Source organism: Podarcis pityusensis (genome assembly GCF_964106645.2).
Source record: "Podarcis pityusensis genome assembly, chromosome: 8".
NCBI classification, from domain to species: Eukaryota; Metazoa; Chordata; class Lepidosauria; order Squamata; family Lacertidae; genus Podarcis; species Podarcis pityusensis.
In genome coordinates, this window is record NC_138033.1 from 59608709 (window position 1) to 59632353 (window position 23645).

A 23645-nucleotide genomic window follows, 5' to 3' on the forward strand; every position below is an offset into this window, starting at 1 on the left:
TTAGCCAGAGATATCCAACGAGCGCAGAGCAAAGTCATGGATTTTGAATGCAGATTTTCATCCAGGAAGTCATCAACATTACAAATAGGATGCTGTTTTATATCCCATCAGATTAATTGTCCATCTAGCCCATTGTGTGAGGCAGGAATGCTATTGAATACCAGTTGCTGGAAGCCAAAAGAGGGAAGAGCCCTCTTGTGCTCAGGTCCTGCTTATATGTTTCCAAGAGGCATCTGTTTGGCACAGAGAAGACGCCTTTAGAAGAGTGGCTATCATATTGTCATTATACAAATCTATGGTGCGACTTGGTTTAGAATACTGTGTATAGTTCTGGTCACCTCACCGCAAAAAGTATATTGTCAAGTTGGAGAAGGTTCAAAAATGGGCAACAAAGAGACCAGGACCCTGCAGGATTTAACTTCCTTCCACAGGGCCTGTAAGACAGAGCTATTCTGCCTGGCTTTCAATTTGAACTTAGCCTGATCTTTTATTCCCCTTCCTTCCCTCCCCATCCCCTTTTTATGAAGATTACCCGCTCTGGGATCCCACAGCTAATTCTCCCTTGGTCTCCTCGGTTTATTTATTTATTATAACAAAAATGATGAAGGAGATGGAGCAATTCCCCTGTGAGGAAAGGTGGGGGTATTCTGGACTTGTCAGTGTAGAGAAAAGGCCAGTAAGAGGTGACATGATAGAAGTTTATAAAATCAAGCATGCTGTGGAGAAAGTAGACAAAGGAAGGTCTTTCTCCCTCTCCCATATCACTAGAACTTGGGGACATCCAACAAAGCTGAACGTTGGAAGACTCAGGACAGATAGAAGAAAGTACTTTTTCATGCAGTGCATAGTTTAACTATGGACCTTGCTCCTGCAGGAGTCAGTGATCACCACCAATGCTTTGAAAGAGAAATGCTTCTGGGAGATGATATATAATGAGTTGGAAAAAATGTTGAAATATACATTTATAAAGAAACCAGAAGCATTTTTACTGGGCATTGTTGGGAGTGATATAAATAGAAAGGAATGTAAGCTCTTTTTATATGCAGTAACAGCAGCAAGAATATTATTGGCCCAAAAATGGAAGCAAGAAGAATTACCGACGACTGAAGAATGGAGGATAAAGTTAATGGACTATGCAGAACTAGATAAACTAACAGGAAGGATTCGAAACCGGCGGGACCAGAAATTCATGGAAGACTGGAATAAATTTACGGATTATTTGAAAAGTATTTGCGAAGATCAGACGATGTTTGTAGGTTTGCAAGTTTTGTGAGGAGTATTATTGGAAGTATTGCAAAAATGGAGAAGGGAAAGGATGATTTGTTAAGAGATGTAACGGCAATATAAAGTTAAGAAATGTATAAGAAGTGGTTAAAACGGTGGATCATCAGAGGCGCTGATGGAAGTCTAAAAAGATTGTATAAGTGATAAGTTTTGTGGTACATTTTATTATTTATATGTTAAAATCAATAAAAATTATTTAAAAAGAAAGAAAGAAAGAGAATGGAGCTGGGCCTCCCGCAAAGTTGATGGAATGAGCCTTCTGCTTCCCATCTTCCCCACTGATGGAATGGCTGCCCCCAGGTGACAGCTGAGGGGAGGCCTGGTGGAGATGCCTTCTCAGATCGCATGCACATGCTGGCCGATTGAACAGTTGGCACATGCTGTCTGATTGTGCCATTTCCAAAGCCATGCTTCACCTGGATGATATCAGTGCTGTAAGATTCCTCTTTGAGGGATTCTCTCCCCCCCACACACACACTTTCCTACTCTTGCTGTCTCTGCCGCTACCCCCAGAGACAAGCAGCAGCATTAATTAAGACATTGCCATGCTAATGCTCAGCCACAGGCTTTGCCGTATACTCAAATCCCAAAATAGACCGTGGTTGCAATAATCCCCATGCATTTACATTGTGTGTGTTTCCCCCAAACCGCTCTCAGCCCCACCATCACTCACGCTGCATTTATTTAAGGTACATTAAAAATTAAAGGACAAGGAATGGTAGAAAGACCACTGGAAACCTCCAAGGCACTCCAGAGGGTTGTGATGCTTTGATAGGGGAACATAAAAAAAGAAAAGGCAAGCACACATCACCTGTAGGCCAGAAATCTAAGACATGCAACCACTGCTGATGAAGGTGCTTCATACTGGCAATTTTACGGCTTAGCTGGTGATATGTACTGAGTTGAATAGGATCCAAAAGGCAGTAGTCTGATTAGTCCTAGAACAATAGGATTCAGAAAGCAGCAGTCTGATTGGTCCTAGAACAATAGGGTCCAGAATGCAGCAGTCTGATTGGTCTACAGGAGCCACCCAATCCAGCTCCAGGTGGAAGTGAATCCGCAACCTGATTGGCCTACAGGTGAACCCCAGAATTAGCCAATCACGTGGAGCCCATTGTGTAAATAATGTATATAAAGCAGACATTCTTGGGGAACTTCCATTCCTCCTCACCACTATGAGCTGAATAAAGAGCATGAAATCCACTCTTGACTTTGAGTATATTTCAGCCAGAATCCTTATGATGGCAGCTGTATCATAGAATAAGAGCTGGAAGGGTCCCTGAGGATCATCTAGTCCAACCCCCTGCAACACAGGTATATGCAACTGTCCCATGCAGGGATTGAGCCTGCAAACTTGGCATTATCAGCAGCATGTTCTAACCAACTGAGCTATCTGGGCTGACTAGTTCAGACTAGTTCAGAGACATCAAGGGCCTGGAAACCAAGCCTTATGAGGAACAGTTAAGGGAGCTGGATTTCTTTAGCCTGGAGAAGAAATGATACCTAAACGGTTGTTCCATGGAAGATGGAGGAATCTTGTTTTCTGCTGTTCTGGAGAGCGGGACCCAATGGAGTCAAACAACAAGAAAGGGGATTCCAACTAAACATTAGAAAGAACTTTCTGATGGTAAGAGCTATTCAACAGTAGAACAGACAATCTTGGCAGTGGTGGACTCTCCTTCATTAGATATTTTTAAACAGAGGTTGGATAGCCACTTGCCAGGGATTTTTTAGCTGTGCTTCCTGCATTGCAGGGGGTTGAACTGGATTGCCCTCAGTCCATTCCAGCTCCACAATTCTATGATTCTACAATCCTCCTCAGTCCACAGAGGCATCCCTGTCTATTGCCTGCAAACAGCAGTGAGAAGAAGGATGAGGGATGGGGAGGGGAGTGTATATTAAAAACAACAGTGACCCTTTTGAACTTCCTGCATTGATGACCTTTTACCAGCTTCTTATGGGAATACAAATACCCCCATCACACTGGTTTGGGCTTGATTGGAATTGAAATCCCCCAGAAGGGTGGGGAAGGCGGGTGATGCAATAAAACCTCCCAATTTCATGTTAAACCACTGACATTTTAGAAAGAGAACTAAACTGACACTTGCCAGTCTATTGTTGTGAGCTACACTGAAGCAGAAACTCCTTGGTGAAGGTCGCAGTGCAGGCAGCAAAGATGGGAGTCTTTTAGCAACACCTGGCACGACCTATTTTTCTGCCCAAGGGCCACATTGCTTCATGAACAAATTCCCAGGGACCAGAATGCCAGCAGTGGGCGGGGCCAGAGGAAAAAGTGGGCAGAGCAACATGAATCTTACCTAGGGACAGTGGCCTGCATTCCAATCACACACAAGCCAAAGGTTTCTACACATGCACACACACCTCTCTCCATCCAGGCAAGCAAGAAACTTGAACATGTATTCAAAGATAGCACTCAATAAGAATATCATAGAACATAGACTCATAGAGGTGGGACTGATTCGGATGGTCCACCCCTGCCACTTAATAGATCCAAATGGTTTCCAGAGAGTGGTAGGGGATGCTTTATCCCGTGTTGATGGCCTTTCAGCTGATTCCCTGGTGGCCCACTGGAATGTGGAGTTAACCAGGGCTATTGACTGTTTGGCTCCAAAGCGCCCTCTCCGATTGCATGGAGCCTGGACAGCCCTGTGGTTTTCCATGGATCTGAGGGCAATGAAACAATCACTGAGACAGCTAGAGCGCCGGTGGCAGATAACTCATTCTGAAGCTGACCGGATGCGGGTTAGAGCTCAATGTCGAGCCTACCAAGTGGCGGTAGCGACGGCGAAGAAAACTTTCTTCACCGCGTCTATTGCATCTGCAGAAAACAGTAGCAGGAGACTCTTTCAGGTGGTTCGCAATTTAGCGGAACCACCTGCTCCATCAGGGCCCAGTATGGGCCACATGATCTTCTGCAATGATTTTGCAAAGTTTTTTGCAGATAAAGTCGCTCAGATTCAGGGAGAGGTAGACTCCACCGTGGGAGCACGGCCAGGGCGGGAGAGTGCTAGAGTCCTGTCTAGTCAAGTTGCACTGGATCAGTTCCAATCTATTACCACCGAGGATGTGGACAGGCTGCTTGGACAAGTGAAACCAATCACCCGTCTCCTTGATCCTTGCCCATCCTGGCTTATAAAAGCTAGCCAGGAAGGGCTGGGCGATGGGCTTCGTGGGGTGGTGAATGCTTCTCTCTGTGAGGGAGCCTTTCCAGACCCGCTGAAAGAGGTGGTTATCAACCTTGCAAGGTTGCTGTGTGGTTTGAAAGGATGGGGAGAACCACGTACACCACTTTGAGCTCCTTGGAGAAAAGGTTGGGGGTATAAATGCAATAATTGAATAAATTGGTAGATTTACTTTTAAATGCAAACTGAATTGCATTTCCTCCCAATCTCTAGCAGGTGCCATTTTGCCATTTTGCCTCAGGCAGCGGAATGCCTTGAGCTAACTTCCCAGTTTTCACATGCACCCTGGAATTTTTCTCTGCTCTGATTTTCGAAGGCAAAGGTTTTGGTCTGAAAACTTCCAGTTCAGTCAAGTTCATAACCAAAAGCGTGCCTTAATCTGCCAGTGCTTGTTAATCTGCCTGCTGACTCTTGCTTGACCGCAGTAACTCCCCTCCTTTTAAACCTGACAGAGCCAGCCTGTTGGCCACAAACCTGCACCTCAGCATTTTCTTGCTTGACAGCCAGGCTCTGATATTTATGGAGATGCTCTCAAGTAGCTGCGTTCCCCCTGTTACTCCATGCTTGAAGGGTTATTTTTGCATAGCTGCTAGTCAATACATTCCCCTCTGGTGATATAGTAAGTATAAAGAAGCAAATAACTACAGACGAGTGCCTATAATAACTTGGGTAATGACAATATCTTTGGCTAAAACAAAACAAAAAACCCACCTCTAGCCTGGAGCATATTGCTTAACTGCTGCTGTTAAGCAAAGAAGAAGAAGGATTTCCACGGCACTAAGATCAGACCCACATTTCTAATTAAATTGCTGAGAACAGAAAGGGATGAACTTGATGGGATGTGGGGCATGAAACAGAATGGGCTGGCAACAACAGGCTAAACTACAAAACAAAACTCTGTCCAAGAGAGAGGTGGTGGAGGGGATTTTATTTTATGGAGCATGTGATCAGTTATGCAGGGTGGGGCTCACCTGGGCCCCCACAATATTTTATTCAAGTTGGCACCCCTGATGAGCCCAATAGGCTTCTCTCACTCTTGTTCCCCAGTGACTGACGTTCAGAGGCAAAACTACCCCTCATCCTAGAGATAGCATATACCCATCATGACTACTTATTTATTTAATGGGGAACCTATGGCCCTCCAGATGTTGTTGGATTACAACTCCCATCTGCCGCAGCCAGCAAGGCCAATAGCCAGGAATGATGGGAGTTGTAGTCCAGATTATTATCATCATTATCATTATTTATTGAATTTATATACCGCCCTATACCCAGAGGTCTCAGGGCAATTCACAGAACAAAAACAAAATATAAAACCACAAAATATATACCGGTAATCAAAATAAAAACAACAACCCAGTAACACCCCCCAATGCATCTGACAGGCCATAATTTCCCCTTCCCAGGTTTAACAGACATGGTCTGCTTTTCTGTATGTCACCCAAAGTGGTTTATAAACTCTGTGTGTGTGTGTGTCTCAGTGCACATAAGAAAAATCAAATATTTAAGCCATTGTAAAGAACAGTCCTAAGGGGCAAACACAGCAATGGCCTCAGAGCATATGGCTGCCTTCCTTGCAAGATTCTCAAAACAGCAACAACAACAACAACAACAACAACAACAACAACAACAACAACAACAGGGTTGGAACATCCTGTTTTGCTATTGAGGCAGAATGGGGAGTGCTGCTTTGCCCATTGCCACCATGTTTCCTGACACTGGTGGAGAAGCACCACCACTATTGGTGCCAACTTGGGGCACACTAGCACCAATTTCAGGAAAGGACAGGGCAGGCAGGGCACCCAGCAAGCTTGGGAAGCTTCTGCCACCTGTAGCAGTGACCTCACCCTGCCTAATGGCTGGGCCAGCTCCGTAAAGGGCCATAATTTATTCTGAGAGCAGAATTTATATTTGCTGTTGCCAGGGTTAAAATTTATTTACTTAACACTCTGCTTAGCGGGTATCGCACAGCAATTGCTCTCTCGGAGACACAAAAACATAATTGAATTCACTTTAACACCACTAGTCCACATCCGTCAACGATTCTGCACAACAGTGTAATCAGAGAAAAATCACAAATCATAGCAAGCATTAATTAATCCAGGAAAGTTGAAAAAAGAAAAGAAAACCCCATCAGGTGAGCAGTCCCATTAAAGGCACATCATAAAGCCAGATATTAGCAGCATGTAATTAAGAAAAGGACGCGGGTGGCGCTGTGGGTAAAACCTCAGCGCCTAGGACTTGCCGATCGCATGGTCGGCGGTTCAAATCCCCGCGGCAGGGTGAGCTCCCGTCGTTCGGTCCCAGCTCCTGCCCACCTAGCAGTTCGAAAGCACCCTTAAGTGCAAGTAGATAAATAGGTACCGCTTTATAGCGGGAAGGTAAACGGCGTTTCCGTGTGCTGCGCTGGTGCTGGTTCGCCAGAGCAGCTTTGTCACGCTGGCCACGTGACCCGGAAGTGTCTGCGGACAGCGCTGGCTCCCGGCCTCTAGAGTGAGATGAGCGCACAACCCTAGAGTCTGTCAAGACTGGCCCGTACGGGCAGGGGTACCTTTACCTTTACTAATTAAGAAAAGACAAAAGTTCTTGACGCTAGGTGACAATGGGTAGTATGCGCTCTAACAGATGACACTGTTGTTACTGCTCTCCAAAAAAATCCTGGAGCTGTGCTCCCCTGTGCCTCTAGCTCCAAGGAAGCTCATGTTACCACTCTTGCAGCCATGCCAGAGCTTCTGGGCCATCTCTGGTGGTTGTTACATTAAGGTTATCAGACGTTCCTGTTTCCCAGGGACAGTCCCCGGATTTACAAATCAATCCCCTGACAAAATCCATTGAAGTTGAAAAGTGTCCCTGGATTCATTAAAAAAAATCTGGTAACCTTATGTTAGATTAGGGCATGGGTAGGCAAACTAAGGCCCAAGGGCCAGATCCGGCCCAATCGCCTTCTCAATCCAGCCCGCAGATGGTCCAGGAATCAGCATGTTTTTACATGAGTAGAATGTGTCCTTTTATTTAAAATGCATCTCTGGGTTATTTGTGGGGCATAGGAATTCATTCATTTTTCCCCTTGAAACTATAGTCCGGCCCCCCCACAAGGTCTGAGGGACAGTGGACTGGCCCCCTGCTGAAAAAAATTGCTGATCCCTGGATTAGGGTCACTGAAGCCCAGCTATTTCCATCCAAGTAGGCTTGGGGTATCAGCTCCCCACAGAGAACTCTTGTGCCTCTCATGACAAAGATGGGTCATTGAGCACTCCCAACTACAACCTGATTCTTTGGGGCAGATGTGCGAAAGCTTTGGACCTCTGCATGTGGCTCCCATCATGCTCCGCGGCACTGATCAGAGTTGTAGTCCAGCAACATCTGGAGTTGCAAATGGGCCCGCAGCCCTGGTTTTTTTGGGGGGGGGGAGCACAAGCCCCTCCAGAACAGGTTGAAAGCGCCACTCTCCCGAACAGATGAGCCACCCGCTCTCAGCACTTCCATCTGGGTCTGGACTGAGTTTCCATGTGTTGGCCCTCATCCAGCCCGTTACTGCAGCCAGGCACTGTTGCAATGGGACATATGGAGAGCATTTGTTGATCCGACACAAGGCGTAAAGCAGGATTGAGGAGAAAGAATGCACCGCGCGCGTGCGCACCGTCTTTGCATTACCCCCTTTTGATTCATTCACAATTTGTGGCACTTATTGCCGACTATAAACTCGGAGGTGAAGACGTTTTCCTTTCGCCTCCCCTCCTCCCAGAAAAGCATCAGAACTGCAGACTTAAGCAAGTGGTATGTTGAGCCGACTGCAGCAACATAATATACAAACTACACAGCCTAAGAACATGTAGCGGAGCGGGGGGAGGAGAGAGAGAGAGAGAGAGAGAGAGAGAGAGAGAGAGAGAGAGAGAGAAATCCCTAGCATGGAATCTTTGCAGTGTGTGAAAATATTCTTTTGTCTCTCCCTCGGCCAATCTCCTTGCAAAAGCGTCTTTTGCCCCATCTCGGTGGCTGGGAGGATCTCAGTTAAAGAAACATTACTAACTCCCATTGGAGCTCGTTGGGGTCCACTGCACTTTATGAAAAGCACAGGGAATCACATAATGAACAACACAAGCAACAACCGGCAGCATCCCTCTCGCGCTTTCATTTACCTGCCCCAAGGCCAGTGAAATATAAGCTCCGTGCAAGGACGTGCTCAGGGTACCAATGGCTGAGATGCCGAACGTGACATGATGGGGCATAGGGGAACTGCCAGAGGAAAAGCCATCAAGGGCCCGCTCCCTCCGTGCGGAGCAGCCATCCATTGCTGGAGTTAATGAAAACTCCCACGCAGATCCGGCTCCGTCGCATCGTGTGCGCGACTGGTCCTTGTTGGCAGTTCCCCCGGGGGGCCAAGCCAGAGGCAGGTCCCCACGTGCAGCTTGCCAGCTGGGTTCTGAAGCCCTGGCCTCCTCGCATGCACTGGGCAGGGACTGTAAAAGCACCCGAGATCTTTGCTGCCTCTTCTGAATTGCAGCCTGGCAGTTCCTTTCAGGAGAAAGTGAGGGGGGGGTGACGTGTCAGCCGGCTGAACCTGTGTTGTGCACCTCCTGTGAACACCACACACACACACACACACACACACGCATTGATTTGTGAAAGCTAGGGGGCAACTGTACAGGAGGATCAAGTCTTAAGGTCGCAGAGTTTGGAACTTTTTTAGCAGGTTGGTTGGCATCCATCTGTCTCGGGAGAAAATGGAAGAGTGCCTCTTTGGGGGTGAAGTCAAACTGTTGGAAGGTTACAGCATCTGTTGTGGATAATGATATGGGAGAGACATGTTTTGTTGCAGCTGGAGCAGATGAAGGCATCCGTTGTGCTGCTGCTGATGCATCATGGCGCTCTTCAGAACAGTCCTTCCTCCTCCGGTCACTGCTGTGGATACACGACCTGTCCATCTCCAGGCACTGTGATCATCTGCAAGGGATTCCCACATGGCGGGGTTGATGTTGCCAGCCTTCATGTCACGTTTGCAGACATCTTTGTAACACAGAGTTGGTCTGCCAGCGGACCTAATGCCTGAAGACTGTTCCCTGCAGAAAACATCCCTGGAGATCTCAAAATAGGGAAAGGCAAAATATGCTTTCCAGGTGTTTTGGATTATCATCATCATCATCATTAGCATCTATACCCCACCTTTTCTCCAAAGAGCTCAAGGTGGCATGCAAGGTTCTCTTCTTCTCCTTTCTTTTTTCTCCACAAAAACCCTGTAAGTTAGGTTAGAGGTTACATGGACCACGGGCCTGATCCATTTTTGAAACCACTCAGGCTGGTGGCCATCACTGTGTCCTGTGGGAGTGTGTTCCACAGTTTAAATATGTGCTGCATGTTTTTCTTTCTCTCTCAGACAAAAGTACTCTTTCATACAGCATAAGGGGTGCCCAAACCTTTTTCAAAGAGGGCCGTTTGATGAAGTGAACGTGCATGAGGGCTGACCGAAGTTCTTCAGCTTTTTTTAGGATTGAAGTTGTTGAGCTTTTTTTTACAATTTTATCCCAGAGTTGTTCAGCTTTTTTAGGATTGAAGTTGATGAGCTTTTTTTTAGGATTTTACCCCAGGACATATACTGCCACAAGGGCTGTGTTAAATCAACCAGTGGGCCGGATTAGGCCCCCGAAATGGACTTTGGGCATGCCTGGGCCATAAACTATGGAAGTCACTGCTACAAGGGGATCCCGCAAATTCATGGAGGATAAAGCTATCTGTTGCTAATAGTTCAGTGATGGTCATGTTGCCTCCAGAAGCAAAGGCAGTATGCCTCTGGATATTAGCTGTTGGAGGTCAGATAAAAGACAGCCCCGTTGTGCTCATACCCTCCTTGTGAGTCTCCCATATGCATCCAGTTCGCCACTGTGAGCAGCGAATGCTGGACTAGATGCGTCAAGGGATCTAAATCCAGCAGGGCGCTTCTTATGCTCTTATGTTCACAATGTTAAGAGGCAAAGCACGTTTTGAACGCAGAAGGCCCCAAGATTAATCCTCAGCATCTCCAATTTAAAGAGGATCTCAGGTACCAGAGCTGGAAAGCAATCCAGAGGCCAACTTCTCTAATAAAACAAAACAACAAAATAATAAAATAAACTCAGCAAGTGCACAGGCTGCAGGTGTTTGTTTGTTTGTTTGTTTGTTTGTTTGTTTCAGAATTTATAAACTCTCAAGCAGTGTACACAAAACTTAAAAAAAACTAACAAGAGTTTAAAACTGCAGAAATAAAGCAGAAAACATTTGGGGAGGTTTTCAAGAAAAGAAATTAAAAGGTGGATAATAAGACTCCCAAAACCTAGAAATATTGGGTTACATTCAATGTTAGTTCTACTCATTGAGTAGACCCACTGAAATAAATGGACATTACTCACTTAGGACCATTAACGTAAAAGGGTCTGCTCTGAGTAGAACTTAGTTGGATGCTGCCTGCTGTCTTCTTGTCCTCCTGCATCACAATCTGGTGTGGCATGTCTAAGATAAGCAACCACAAGCTGTCAGCCTAATGTGGCTGAGGTCTACAGAACTATTATTATTATTTGCATTTATTTACCACTTGGTCATTAGCATTTCTAAGCAGTGTGCATACAAAATAAACCATGCAGAAAACAAAGTAATCAAAATTCATCATAAAACCATTGGAAACCCAAACACTGCCTTAAAATGGGAAGAAATTCTTGGCCATGTACCTGAGGTTCAGCTAGGAAAGCAGCCTGTCCAAAACTCAGTACAGTGGTACCTCGGGTTAAGTACTTAATTCATTCTGGAGGTCCGTTCTTAACCTGAAGCACCACTTTAGCTAATGGGGCCTCCAGCTGCCGCCGCGCCGCTAGAGCATGATTTCTGTTCTCATCCTGAAGCAAAGTTCTTAACCAGAGGTACTATTTCTGGGTTAGCAGAGTCTGTAACCTGAGGCGTCTGTAACCCAAGGTACCACTGTAAGGAGAGGGTTCCACAGGTTTCTATGGCTATGTTGTTGTAAGGCTCCATTTATGAGGGGTGGTCAGCAAAATGTCATTGGGGTCTGCACTCCCATCATTTTTTTGCCCCACCCCCAAATTAGTGTTTATGGTCAAGGTGAGCATCAGGCAGGTACTATACACCACTGCATAAGGTGGCTGTGAGCCAACTGCCTTTTAAATTACCCATCATGCCCCAACAACAGGATCTCTCTGGAACTCCAGGTGAGACTTTAAACCAGGGATAAGCAAACTTTTTCAGCAGGGGGCCGGTCCACTGTTCCCCTCAGACCTTATGGGGGGCCAGACTATATTTTGGAAGAAAAGAATGAATGAATTTCTATGCCCCACAAATAACCCAGAGATGCATTTTAAATAAAAGGGCACATTCTACTCATGTAAAAACATGCTGATTCCCGTACTGTCCGCGGGCTGGATTTAGAAGGCAATTGGCCTGGATCCGGCCCCTGGGCCTTAGTCTGCCTACCCATGCTTTAAACAGCAGGTGGATTGGCAGGCCCATTGACCACAGCCATAAACATGCAGCTAGGAGTGCCCAGCATTGGTACCAGTGAACACACCAAGGGATCCTGGGCTCCAGCAGCTACCCAGGGGGTGATGGGTTTTGCAGCTGTGATCCCTTCATAGCAGGGGCTTGGACTGAATGACCATTCCAACTCTACAATAGTAATTGTGATAGCACTGCCATTGATTGCTGCTTCTTTAGAAGCATGGATTGGATGTGAAATTATGTGAAGATTTCCAAATGCCATTATCAGTGTTTAGAATGATTCTTCTACTGATGGCGACTGTAACCTATTTGTATGCATGTACAACTGAGTTTTTGCTTTGCTGTATTGTGTTTTATGCTTATGTTTATTTATTTGCTTATTTGTTTCTTTGTTTATTCTAAGCGTTGGTTCTTGCTCTTCAGTGGAAAAGTCTCCCAGGATGGCTTACATAGAAGACAATCTCTGCCCGCAGGCTTCCAATCTAAAAAATAAAAATAAAATAAAAAGACACACAAGGGAAAAGGGACATGGAGGGAAGAGGAAAATCAAAATCAAAATCAAAACTCAGGCACTGATTTATAAACAGTTGTTCTTACTGACCAGCTGGCATGCAGACATGCCTGATGTTGTTCATGTTTCTGGTTTATTATTTATGGTCTGTAGACCAAATAAACTGAGACTGACTGATCAGTAGATAGACAGATAGAAGATAGATCTGCATACATCCGAACCACAATTTGGACCCAAACACCCTCAAACTGTTGCACAACATATTTAACGCACATCAGAATTTACCATAAAATAAAATGTCACCAGTTAATCATCAATCAAAATGATATAAGACTGTGAAATAACATCATGGAGGGAGCAGAAGAAAGCCTTCACATACTTGAGGATTAAAAAGTGCTGTCGCCAGAACTACATTTCCTGTACTTAAGGACTAGAAACCTGAACAGACCACGAGAAATTATTTTTGTTTTAAAACAGCTTATCTCAGTAAATGTGCTCTCACGTGATGAAACAAACTGATCCCCCCCCCCCGCAATATTTCTCATTGTTCAGGTTTCTAGTCCCTAAATGTATGGAATGCAGGGACTAGAAACCTGAGCAGACAGTGTGAAATGCAGTACTAAACAACTTCCAATACAACTCCCTGCTTATTTTTCATCCGTGGAGATCCGGGTTGCGGGGGGGGGGGTGAGAGGGGTGCACAGAAGGGAAAAGCGCATTTTGAGGGAGGGGCGAGCTTCACCTGTTGGAATTCCGAGAGCAATCCCATCAAGGCATTTCGCCTTCTCCCTCCCCATCCTGAAGACCCTTTCTTCTCGGAAGCCCTCCTCATTTGGAAGCGGTTAGTTTCCGTAGGAATCCGCGCCGCTCAGCCAAGCGCAACCCCCATCCCGAGCTGAGGATGCAGCGCCTTCCCTCCGAGGAACCGGCCATGTGGGCGGTGGGGGGGTGAACTATTGGGGGGAGACCTGCCAGGACTCCCCCACATCCCTCCACCAGGCTTCACCCCTATCCGGGATCGAGGCAGGAGGAGGAAGGCATCAAGCTTGTGTTTCTGACACACGGACCCCCGCTCCCTTTACGGAGGATGGGCACCGCACGCTCTAACCGCAACACACACACACACACACACACACACACACACACAAACACAGCGGCCCACCCCCAATCCCAAACCGGAAATCGAACTTGCTCTGAATCAACTAGTCTGTCCCCAGCTCCCCCTCCCCCTCTGGTCCCCTCCCCCGCCACCACATCTGCCCCTGCATCCAGTCCAGGCACCTGCCGGCTCCCGCGCGCCCCATCGCTCTCTCGCGCCCCTCCCTTTCGACATCACTTCTTCATGGTCTCCATTGCGGACTTTTAGCCGGGAGGGGGCTTCCCCCCCCATCACTGTCTATTTGCAAGGGACGCCTCTCCCCCCCCCCCCATTTTTCTCTCTAAGGACTCTGGCTGGCGTGTTGCTTTTTTTAAGGGAGGGAGCTCATAATCTCCCTAGATTTTATTTCCTTTTAAATCCGAACGCCTCTCCTCCTTTTCGACCAGCGCCGGTCTTCTTCTTCTTCTTCTTCTTCTTCTTCTTCTTCTTCTTCTTCTTCTTCTTCTTCTTCTTCCTCCTCCTCCTCCTCCTCCTCCTCCTCCTCCTCCTCCTCCTCCTCCTCCTTCTCCTCTCCTCGGATGATTTCCCAACCTCAGAAAGGCTGGAGAGAAGAACCAAGGTAAGAGATTTGGAAAAGTGAGACTTCCAGACCGGGGGCTGTGGTGGCTTCCGAGTGGGCTGTGTGTGTGCGCGCAGTCAGAATCGTTTTGCGGCTGGGAGGGAAGGGGGCGAGAGAGAAAGACTGTTTCCACGCCCTGTGGACGCCGCCGGAATGTTAAACGCGGTGCGTGTGCGAGTGTGTGTGTGTGTGTGTGTGTGTGTGGGATTCGAATCCAGCTCTTGGCTCGGGGACAGCAGCGTCTCACTTCCTGGGCACTTGGAAGCCCAGCTGCGCGTTTGCGGGGAAGTGGGGACCAGCTGGAGACGGCGCCAGCCTCTGTCTGTCTGTGTAGGATGTGAGTAAATTTCCCTTAAGAAGAAGAAAAACTCGATGGGAAGGGAACTAGTTTCGGGAAACGATGTGGAGGCGGCTTTCTCCCTCCCTCCCTCCCTCCCTCCACCCTATCTCTGCCACCCCCTTCTCTCTCTCTCTCTCTCTCTCTCTCTCTTTCTGCCACCCATTCTCTGTCTCTCTCGCTCTCGCTCTGCCATCCCCTTCTCTCCCTCCGCCCCAGTCCCCCAGTTTGGGAAATATCGGTCGCGATGAACGAGGGGAATTGCACTTTGGGGGACTTAAGTCTGTCATAGAAGGCGTTCTTCCTCTCCCAGACGCGCAAACAAACGCCTTCAAAGCAGATAGCAATTGACAACGTGCCTCCTCTGCTTGGGTGACTTGCTCCGTCCTCTGCCTGTCTGCGTGTGTGCAGCTTTAAAATCCAACCATTTGATCTCAGGGAAACACAACTTAATTTTTCCTCTCTCTCTCTGTCTCTCTCTCGGTCCCTCCCTCCCTCCGTCTCCTGGACTGGGCTCTCTCCCACCGCTGCCTCCACGCCGGAACGTCAGATGGTGAAATTTCCTCTTATAGGTTGAGCAAAGCATCTTGATTTGAGAGGGGGTTAAAAAAAATAAGAGAAGGATCCAACCCTTCGAATCCTGCGCCTGATTTGGACCCTACACACCACCACAAGGGAGGAGAAGGAAGCTCTTCCTCCTCGCTGTGTCAGGAAGAAGGAAGGAGGGAGGGAAATCCCTTGGAAATAACGACTGGAAGAGCGCGGGGGGGAGACTGGGAATCGCTCTCTCGGCTTCTTCACTCTCCCTTGGAAGAGGAGAGCCCAGATGGGTCTGGGCAGGAAACCTGGGATTGCTTCCTCGTTTGGGGAATCCAGAAAACCCCGTTCAGACCAAGGAAGTTGAATTGTGGTTGCCGCAGAGTTGTTAGAGGAGGAGGAGGAGGAAGAAGAAGAGGCTTCTGGCTGGTGGGAATTAATAATTACAATCAAACCGGCAGATTTACGCTTTGGCTTCTCAGGATCAATTTCTTCCAACGTCACGACAGCAATTTTTTTTCTCCCTTGGACCAACTGGCTGTGGATTTTATATGTGCTTCCAAAGAGAGAGAACAGAGAGAAGAGAGAAGTGGGGGAGGAAAGAAATCGAGCTCGGTGGCTATTTATTTCATTTCATTTTTTAAAGTATTCCTCTTCGTATTGATCCTATTGCTGGACCAGGCTCTCCAATGCCTTGGCACTGCCATGGGATGTGAAGATCTCTTAGCCTGGTTGTTTTGACCACCCCCTCCGATCCCCTCGCTTTGCCCTGTACTCCAAAGTCCACATATATGAGATGGAAAATCGAGGGCTGCTAGGCTCCCTTTGTTACCTGATGCTCAATGCCCCCTTGCTCTTCATGGTCCAGGGTAAGTCCCAAACTTCTCCCCCCACCCCGCGCTTGCTTTAATTTTGGTAGCAAAATCAAGGATCTGGTTCTCAGTCTGCAGCAAGTGTCTGTATTTTAACTGCCTTTCACTTCTGTTTCCATAATCTGTGCAGACAGCTGGCTATAGATGCATAACTGATCTGATGTCTGGAAGCCAGGCAAATTGATATGTGCACCGTTATATATTTTTGTGTGAGAGAGAGATAGATAGATGCTGCACTGTTTGAGTGGTTTGTGGGTTGCTTGTATCAGAAAGAGGCAAGTGAGCTCATGCCGTTGGAAATGCAGGGATCTGGGGAATGATACTGAAGAGAAAAGGGTGCAGGCAAGAGAACACAGCCCGGGCTGCAGGACTGAGGGATGCCTGCACTCTTGCTGCAGAGGAGAACCCAGAGCAAAAGGGGGGGTGAAAACAGTAGGGGGTGGGTACCACCATGTCCCAGACACACAGCCTTTGAAATGTGGTGGTCCCTAGAAAGTGGAGAGGGTGGGGAAATGTGTCTCCCTGCAGGCTTTTGTTTTTGCTGGGGGGGGGGGGAATTTATCCGGCAAACTTTTACATTCTCTCCTCTGACACTTGTCTGATATGGATGGGTGCCCAGACTGCAGTGATCACCAGGGGGTGCCAGAGGGTGGGGGTGGGGGGCATGGCGGCCATCCCTTGTCAACAAGCAAAGATGGGTGGAAAACCTCGCCCTTTGTGATACACCATAATTGGGGTCTTACAGATGAGTCCATTTCCGGGCACTTCAGGGGGTAGAGGGACTCAACAACATGACCTCTGGGTTCCCTCCTCCCGGTCCCTGCCACCCTTCAGTTCCATGTAGCATGGGCGGCATCCATGGCATGTTGGCTAGTTCAGGAAAGCCGATAAAAGCCCCTCCTTCTGCAACGTTTTGCTGTGAATTTTGGACTCTTAGCAGAACAGCTCTGTTGTGTCTTTTTCCATCTCTCCCTGTTTGCCACCCTATCCTTCTCCCCCCTTTTTTATTTTTGGTCTCCAGCTACATTTACAGAAGTTCCTAAAGATGTGACTGTTAGAGAGGGGGATGATATTGAGATGCCTTGTGCTTTCCGGGCCAGCGGATCCACCTCTTACTCCTTGGAAATCCAATGGTGGTATCTTAAGGAACCAGCACGAGAGCTTGCTCACGAATTAGCCATCAGTGGCCCCGGCAGCAGAACCAAGGTAATAAATCCTCACAAATAGAGATATATATCCACCCATGCATAGACCATTAATTAGCAAGGTTTGATACAGACCACGAGAGGTAGGAACAGAAACCCAATACCAAAGAAAGAAAGAAAGAAAGAAAGAAAGAAAGAAAGAAAGAAAGAAAGAAAGAAAGAAAGGCAGTCCAGCAACACGCATCAAGAAAGCGGTATTTCTGGGGTTGCTTCTGCTTATCTCCATCTCTGTGGCACGTAACAGAGTGGATTCAGACAAATAAGTGAGGAATGCAGTCCACTAGGGGGTGTAACATTTGCCACAGAGGGGGCACTTGCAGGGACTTTCAGGAATGTGAAGGATCCATGGCTGGTACACAGATGGGACTTGGTGGCTTCAGAATCAAGGGGACATAGGGAGATAGGATGCTGCCTTTTACAGAGTGAAACCATTGTTTCATCAAGCAGTGTACTGTCTACACTGATGGGCAGCAGCTCTGCAGGGTTCCTCCACAGCCCTAAACTGTAGATGCCAGGGATCAAACCTCAGACCTTCTGCTTGCAAATCAAAATTTCCATCACTGAGCTACAGGCCTTCCCCTTCAAGCGGTGGCGAGCCTATGTGAGCGATGACCAACGATCAAAGCTCATTTGTGGAGCTCACATGTTGCCACACATCCAGGGTGCAGGATTCTTCAGCACATCCAGCCACTCTGCTGCGAGTTCTCCAGTGACAAGGAGTCAAGAGGTGTACGTGCATGTGTGAACAGGCCTTCAGTGGTGCATTTCCAATGCAGCACCCCTAGGTTCATCGGTTTATATATATATATTAAAAAAATGGTTGCAGGGTGAGCCACAACCTTTGCATTTTGATGATGATGCATCATAGCAGCCACATAGGAAGTCGGAACTCAAAAGCAAGAATCAGCCCGTGAGGACATCAACTGGTTGTCTGCATGGGAGGCGAGATGGACTGACAGCAGAAAGGAGCAGAGCATTTTTGGTTCAGAGCAGGTGGGGAACAGCTGGGGAGCTTGAGCATGTTTCCTGGGCTGGTGATAATTACAGTAGTTATCTGCAACATGACAAATGTTGCTGTAGGGTATTTATGACGTACAGTTAAGATTAAATGACAAGGACTCTCTCGGCACAGGGAAACGGACACACAAAATGCAAGCTACCTCCAGGGGGTGAATGTTTATAAGTCCCCAAATCAGCGCTATCTGAGGCCCACTGAATCAAGTTGTAAATCTGCCCTTGATGAAAGGTGGGGAAGGATATGGGTAGAATTATTATTATTATTATTATTATTATTATTATTATTATTATTAAAATGGGTTGTTGTGAATGGTAATTGTTGGTGAACTTCCCTTTCATTCTTGGCTTAGACTTGGACTATATTCTTGGACTATAAGCCAGTGCAGTGTAGTGGTTAGAGTGTCAGACTAGGACCTGCAAGACCAGGGTTCAAATCCCTACTCTGCCATGAAGCTCCCTGGGTGACCTTGAGCCTGTCACTCGATCACAGATGTAGCCAACCTCACAAGGTTGTTGTGAGGATAAAAATGGGATGGGGGGGGACACCGCTTTGAGCACCTCACAGGAAAGGTGGGATATCAATGCTATAAGTAAATACTTAAAATATCGCAATGTGGCCTGGGTGCTGCTGTGCCACTGTGCCTCTGCTTACCAGCTATCCTTCCACCCTTTGTGCCACCTTTGACCTTCCCTCTCTCCCTGCTTATATAGACACCAGTGAAGGTTGTTCCATGGGACATTGCCTTCAGCTGGTTCTCATCTGTCTGCCTTCTTACTTGCACAAAGGTTCCAGTAGGTGGCACTGACGGTCGCCCTTGTTTCAGTGTTGCCCTGGAAGGACCTGAAGGCAGGCAGGGAGGGTGGGAACAAAGCTGGAATTAGTTGGTTCTGCCTGTCATTGGCTCTGGCGCCACCTACTGTTGGTCTCCCTGCAACCACTGATCATAATCATAGGAAGGGCCCATGATGGTCCAACAATGCAGGAAACTTTTGCCCAACATGGAGCTCCAACCCTCAGATTAAGAGTCTCATGCTCTACTGACTGAGCTATCCCCTGATGAACACTCAAGAGTTAAGAGGTAGGAGGCTGATCTGCATCAGAAAATGCAGAGTTCAATTGAGTGATTGTGGTGAACTAGACATGGACTGGGAAGACTGTCTCAGATGTGAAGTTCTCCTTGGGCAAGCTGCTAAATCTCAGTCTTGCTGTACAGCTGACTTCCCCAACCTAGTGCCCTCCAGATCTTTTGCACTACCCCTCCCATCAGCCCCAGCCAGCATGGCCAATGGGCAGGGGTGATGGGAGATGTGAGGAGATCTGCCTCACAGGTTGGTTGAGAGGACAAAATGTGAGGATGACTAGGTAAGCTACTCCAAGACTATGCAATTAATTTAATAGGACTGGGGCCTGATTATGTTAATTTCAGTTCATTAATTGCATGGGAATTAATTTGTTAAATTTGCATATCAGGAGAAAAGCAATTGTTCTGAAGGAGAAAGGGGGCTTGCTTTGTTTTCAAGTGATGTACGACTTTCCTTGCAGACAACTTTATCTTAGAAGATGCATCCTCCTCTCATACACAGGAGGGAATGCCTCTTTTAAGGTAGCCCTTGCCATCTGTAAAAAATTAAGTAGGGACCTGGTTGATTAAGGCACCACTTTTTATGGCAAAATTCATGAATCTCTGCTGAGAAGGAATTTGTATTGCTTTCCCATGTAATTGTGCATAGGACTGCAGTCTAAGTTACCCCTCAAGAAATTTAACAGTTATTGATTAAATGTTGCAGTCCTTGGAAAATTATTATTATTATTCATTCTAGTAAGAGTAGAGCTAGTAACAGAATTACTACTGATTTGCCGTTTTTTCTTTGGTAATCAGATGCATATAAGATTTGCCAGTCACTGCTAAATCCATAACCTGCTTTACTTAATGGCGAGATAAACAGATCACACCAAACAATTAAATATGAACAGACAGGATTCTGCTGAAACACTGGTGAATGATTGTTATGGTATACCAATTTTTTTTTGGGGGGGGGTGTACATCTAAGATGATGCAAGTGTAATGCATGAATATGACTCACATGCTTGCAGAATAGGTGCATTATCTAGGTTCACTTGTGAAAAAATACAGGTTTAGCTATGGCTCTCTGTTGAGGGCATCCAATTTTGTTTCCACAACATGTGTGAAACGCCCCTTATTCCAGCGGCGCTTGGTGCCCATCTGGACTGGTGGGGCAGAAAGCAGGGAGCTCAACAGTAGGTGGCACCAGAGCCAATGACAGGGAAAGCTGACTAATTCTGGTTTTGTCCCCATCCTTCCACCTCAATGAGACTTAGGAAGGAGGACGCTGGTGGGCAGGGCCACCTCCTGGACTCGATGTAAGCAAGCAGCCAGGCAGCAGGCAGAGGACAGGCTAAGGTTGGTGGTGCTGTTCCTCATTTCCCCCAATGGACCAGCTTCCACTGCCTTATTCTCATCACAGACTCACTGCTCCACTGCTGTCAAGTGAGCATTCCATTTCCCTCTATCCACCAGCCAAGTAAACAAATCTAGGAGGTGGGTTGTTTGGCACAGGGAACTTTTTCTCTGCCGATGATTCATAGTTGTTAGCTTTTTTCTTTCTTCTTCCAATCCTCCTCCGGTGGGATGTGACCTGTGCATATGTCCACCCCCCCTGGAGAAGCTGCGGGATAACTCTGCGGCAGAATGATTTATCTTTGCTCTGGCTCGTAATAATTAAAATGTAGAAGAGAACCTGGGTAGGGGGGTGTCCCATTGCTAAAGCCCAGACCGACATCGGCTAAAACTGTGCAGCCCACTTACTGGGGCTTCAGCTGGTGAATTGGTACTAGCAAAAATACCCATAGGTTATGAGTGCACACTCAATTGGCGAGAAGGCTTGTATACAGCAGGGAAGGGCATAAGGTGGCTCTCTGAATGGAGACAAATTGCTCTCCCGCATGTTGATCCTGTTGGCAAAGGGCAAGGCATCCACTGTAGGGGTGCAGAGCATGCCTTACCCCCACTACAACGCATGGAGAAAGTGGATAGGAAAGCTTTCCTCCTCCTCCTCCTTCACTCAGTGGATAGTTGAACTATGGAACTCACTTCCACAAGAGGCAGTGATGGCCACCAGCTTGAATGGCTTTGAAAGAAGATTGGACACATTCAAGGAGGAGAGCTGTCTGTGGCTACTAGACACAGTAGGCAGTAACCTTTCTGAATAACAGTTGCTGGAGGCCACAGAAGGGGTTAGAGCTCTTACGCTCAGGTCCTGCTTCCAGGTTTTCCACAGGCATTTGGTTGGCCACAGCAAGGCCAGGATGCTGAATTAGATGGGCCAATGGCCTCTTTCAGCAGGGTCTTCTTACCTTTTTAGGGAGGGTGTTGCGCTGCTCCCAGTGACTTGCATAAGGAAGACATGCAGCCTCCTTCCAGCTGCATCCCAAATTGCAACCATTTCCTATGAAACCTAGCTGGAGCCGCTGATAACCAAGCCTGTTCTCATTTGTGAAGCCCCATGTAGCCATCTGCATAGCTCCGCCCAGGGTTCTGTTCCTTTGTCACAGCAAAGTCTGGCAGATTATTGGCTTTTACATGTGATCAAGGCGACCTGCAATGAAATGTTGCAGTGGAGAGCCCTGTCAATCAAGATTCCAGGCACTCAGTTCCACAGAAATGCACACAATTCACCAGCACCAGCACCAATAAGTCAACCAGCATTTCATGGCCAGTGACCATGTTTCACAGACGCATAGAATGGCCGAGTTGGAAGGGACACTAAGGGTTTTGTCTCATGTTTGGTGTCCCCACTGCCCTGAAGGTATTTTCATTTCTGGAAGGGTTTCCTCAAGTCTTCTGAAGCCTCCCTCTTGTGCTTGGATGGTGCTATTTTAGGCACAAAAAGAACAGCACTCACCACTGGAACATCGGAAATAGATGTAATGATAGAACCAGAGGCAGGAGCTGTAAAACAGTGTTTCTTGTTAGAGTGTCCTTTCCAGGTCACAAAGCTATTGCTGAAAATCTGCTTCTTTTGAATGTATAGCATGCCAGCTCTGCTCAAATGGAGTTGCAAAACATGCACTCGCCCAGCGATATTGGCTGGGGTGGCAACGGAGAGGAAAACATATAGATGAGGTTTACATGTTGCCTTTAGCCTCATAACAAAAGTCAAAGACAAAGTGGACAATACGTGGGAGATCTGAGACAGGGCTCCATCCACCCCATCTCATTTTCTTCTCCTAAAAAAACCACAACAACATGGGGAAAGGACTGCTTGGATTGCTGGTCCCATCTTCAATTTAACTATCACCACCATCATTATATCCTGCTCTTCCGCTCCAAGGAGCCCAGGGCACCAAACACATCCGCTAAAAAACAATAAAAACAAAAACATGTTTCAAACATGTTAAAAAAAACCCCTCTAAAAGCAAATTGAAACATCGAAAAACATTCTAAAATAATAATATACTTTCACAGCTAGTAATTCTAAGGTCGCCGTGAACAGCATCTTTTTGCCATCAAATGCCTGGGTGAAAACAGTTATGTTTGTAAATTCCTCCTGAAAGTTAATAATGGGAGAGACAGATACACCTCACCAGGCAGGGCATTCCAGAAACAGGGAACCACCACTGAGAAGGTCCTGTTGTGGGTCAATGCCAACGGGCACCACTGCTAAGGGCCTCCTTGGTCAACCGTTGAGCCTGAGATGTCCAATAGCTTTTTTTACCTGCAGCATTGATCCATATTGCACCATAAGTTTAAAGCAACATCATACCACTTTAAACTGCCATGGCTTCCTCCAAGGAATCCTGGGGGCTGTGGTTCATTAAGGGCACTGAAAGTTGTTAGAAAACCCCTCACAGAGCTGCAATTCCCAGCACCCTTAACAAACGTCACTTCTTAGGATCCTTTGCAGGGAGCCACAACTGTTAAAGTAGCATAAAAGAGCCTTAAATGGATGGGGTAAATGAAGAGGCCCAGCTGAAGTATCCTGTTTCTAACAATGGCAGAGCTGTTTGCAAACTGCACTCTAGACGCCATGTTAAAAACCTATTTCTTCAAATACCATGTGGAAGATGGAGCAAGCTTGTTTTCTGCTGCTCCAGAGGGTAGGACCCAAACCAGTAGATTCAAGCTACAAGAAATGAGATTCCGACTAAACATTAGGAAGAACTTCCTGATGGTATGAGCTGCTCAACAGTTGAACCGATGACCTCTGAAAGTGGTGAACTCTTCTTTAGTGGAGGTTTTTAAGCAGAGGTTGGATGGCCATCTGTCAGGGTTTCTTTAGCTGTGATTCTTCTCTTGCAGGAGATTGGATGAGATGACTCTTTGGGTCCCTTCCAACTCTACAATTCTGTGATTCAATATGCTACCATATTGGGTTCTTGTAATCCATCAGCTACAGCATTCTATGATCCCCTGTTGTAGAGCTAGGCTTGACAAGGTGATTTTCTCAGCATGGCAATCTG

The 23645-nt window shown here is 47.0% G+C and overlaps 1 protein-coding gene across 2 annotated transcripts in view; it reads left to right on the forward strand.

The window, feature by feature from the left end:
- The first annotated feature begins 14172 nt into the window (after window positions 1–14172).
- Window positions 14173–23645, forward strand: part of VSTM2B (V-set and transmembrane domain containing 2B) — a 36724-nt gene continuing 27251 nt past the window's right edge. Inside the window, exons 1-3 of one of the 2 annotated variants that reach the window (XM_081015564.1) lie at window positions 14173–14195; window positions 15083–15938; window positions 16963–17147. In XM_081015564.1, the coding sequence (XP_080871690.1) occupies window positions 15866–15938; window positions 16963–17147 (258 nt within the window). In that variant the 5' untranslated portion in view covers window positions 14173–14195; window positions 15083–15865. Of the gene's footprint in view, window positions 14196–14310; window positions 14533–15082; window positions 15939–16962; window positions 17148–23645 lie in introns of those variants that run through there. The other variant, XM_081015563.1, reaches the window with a different exon arrangement.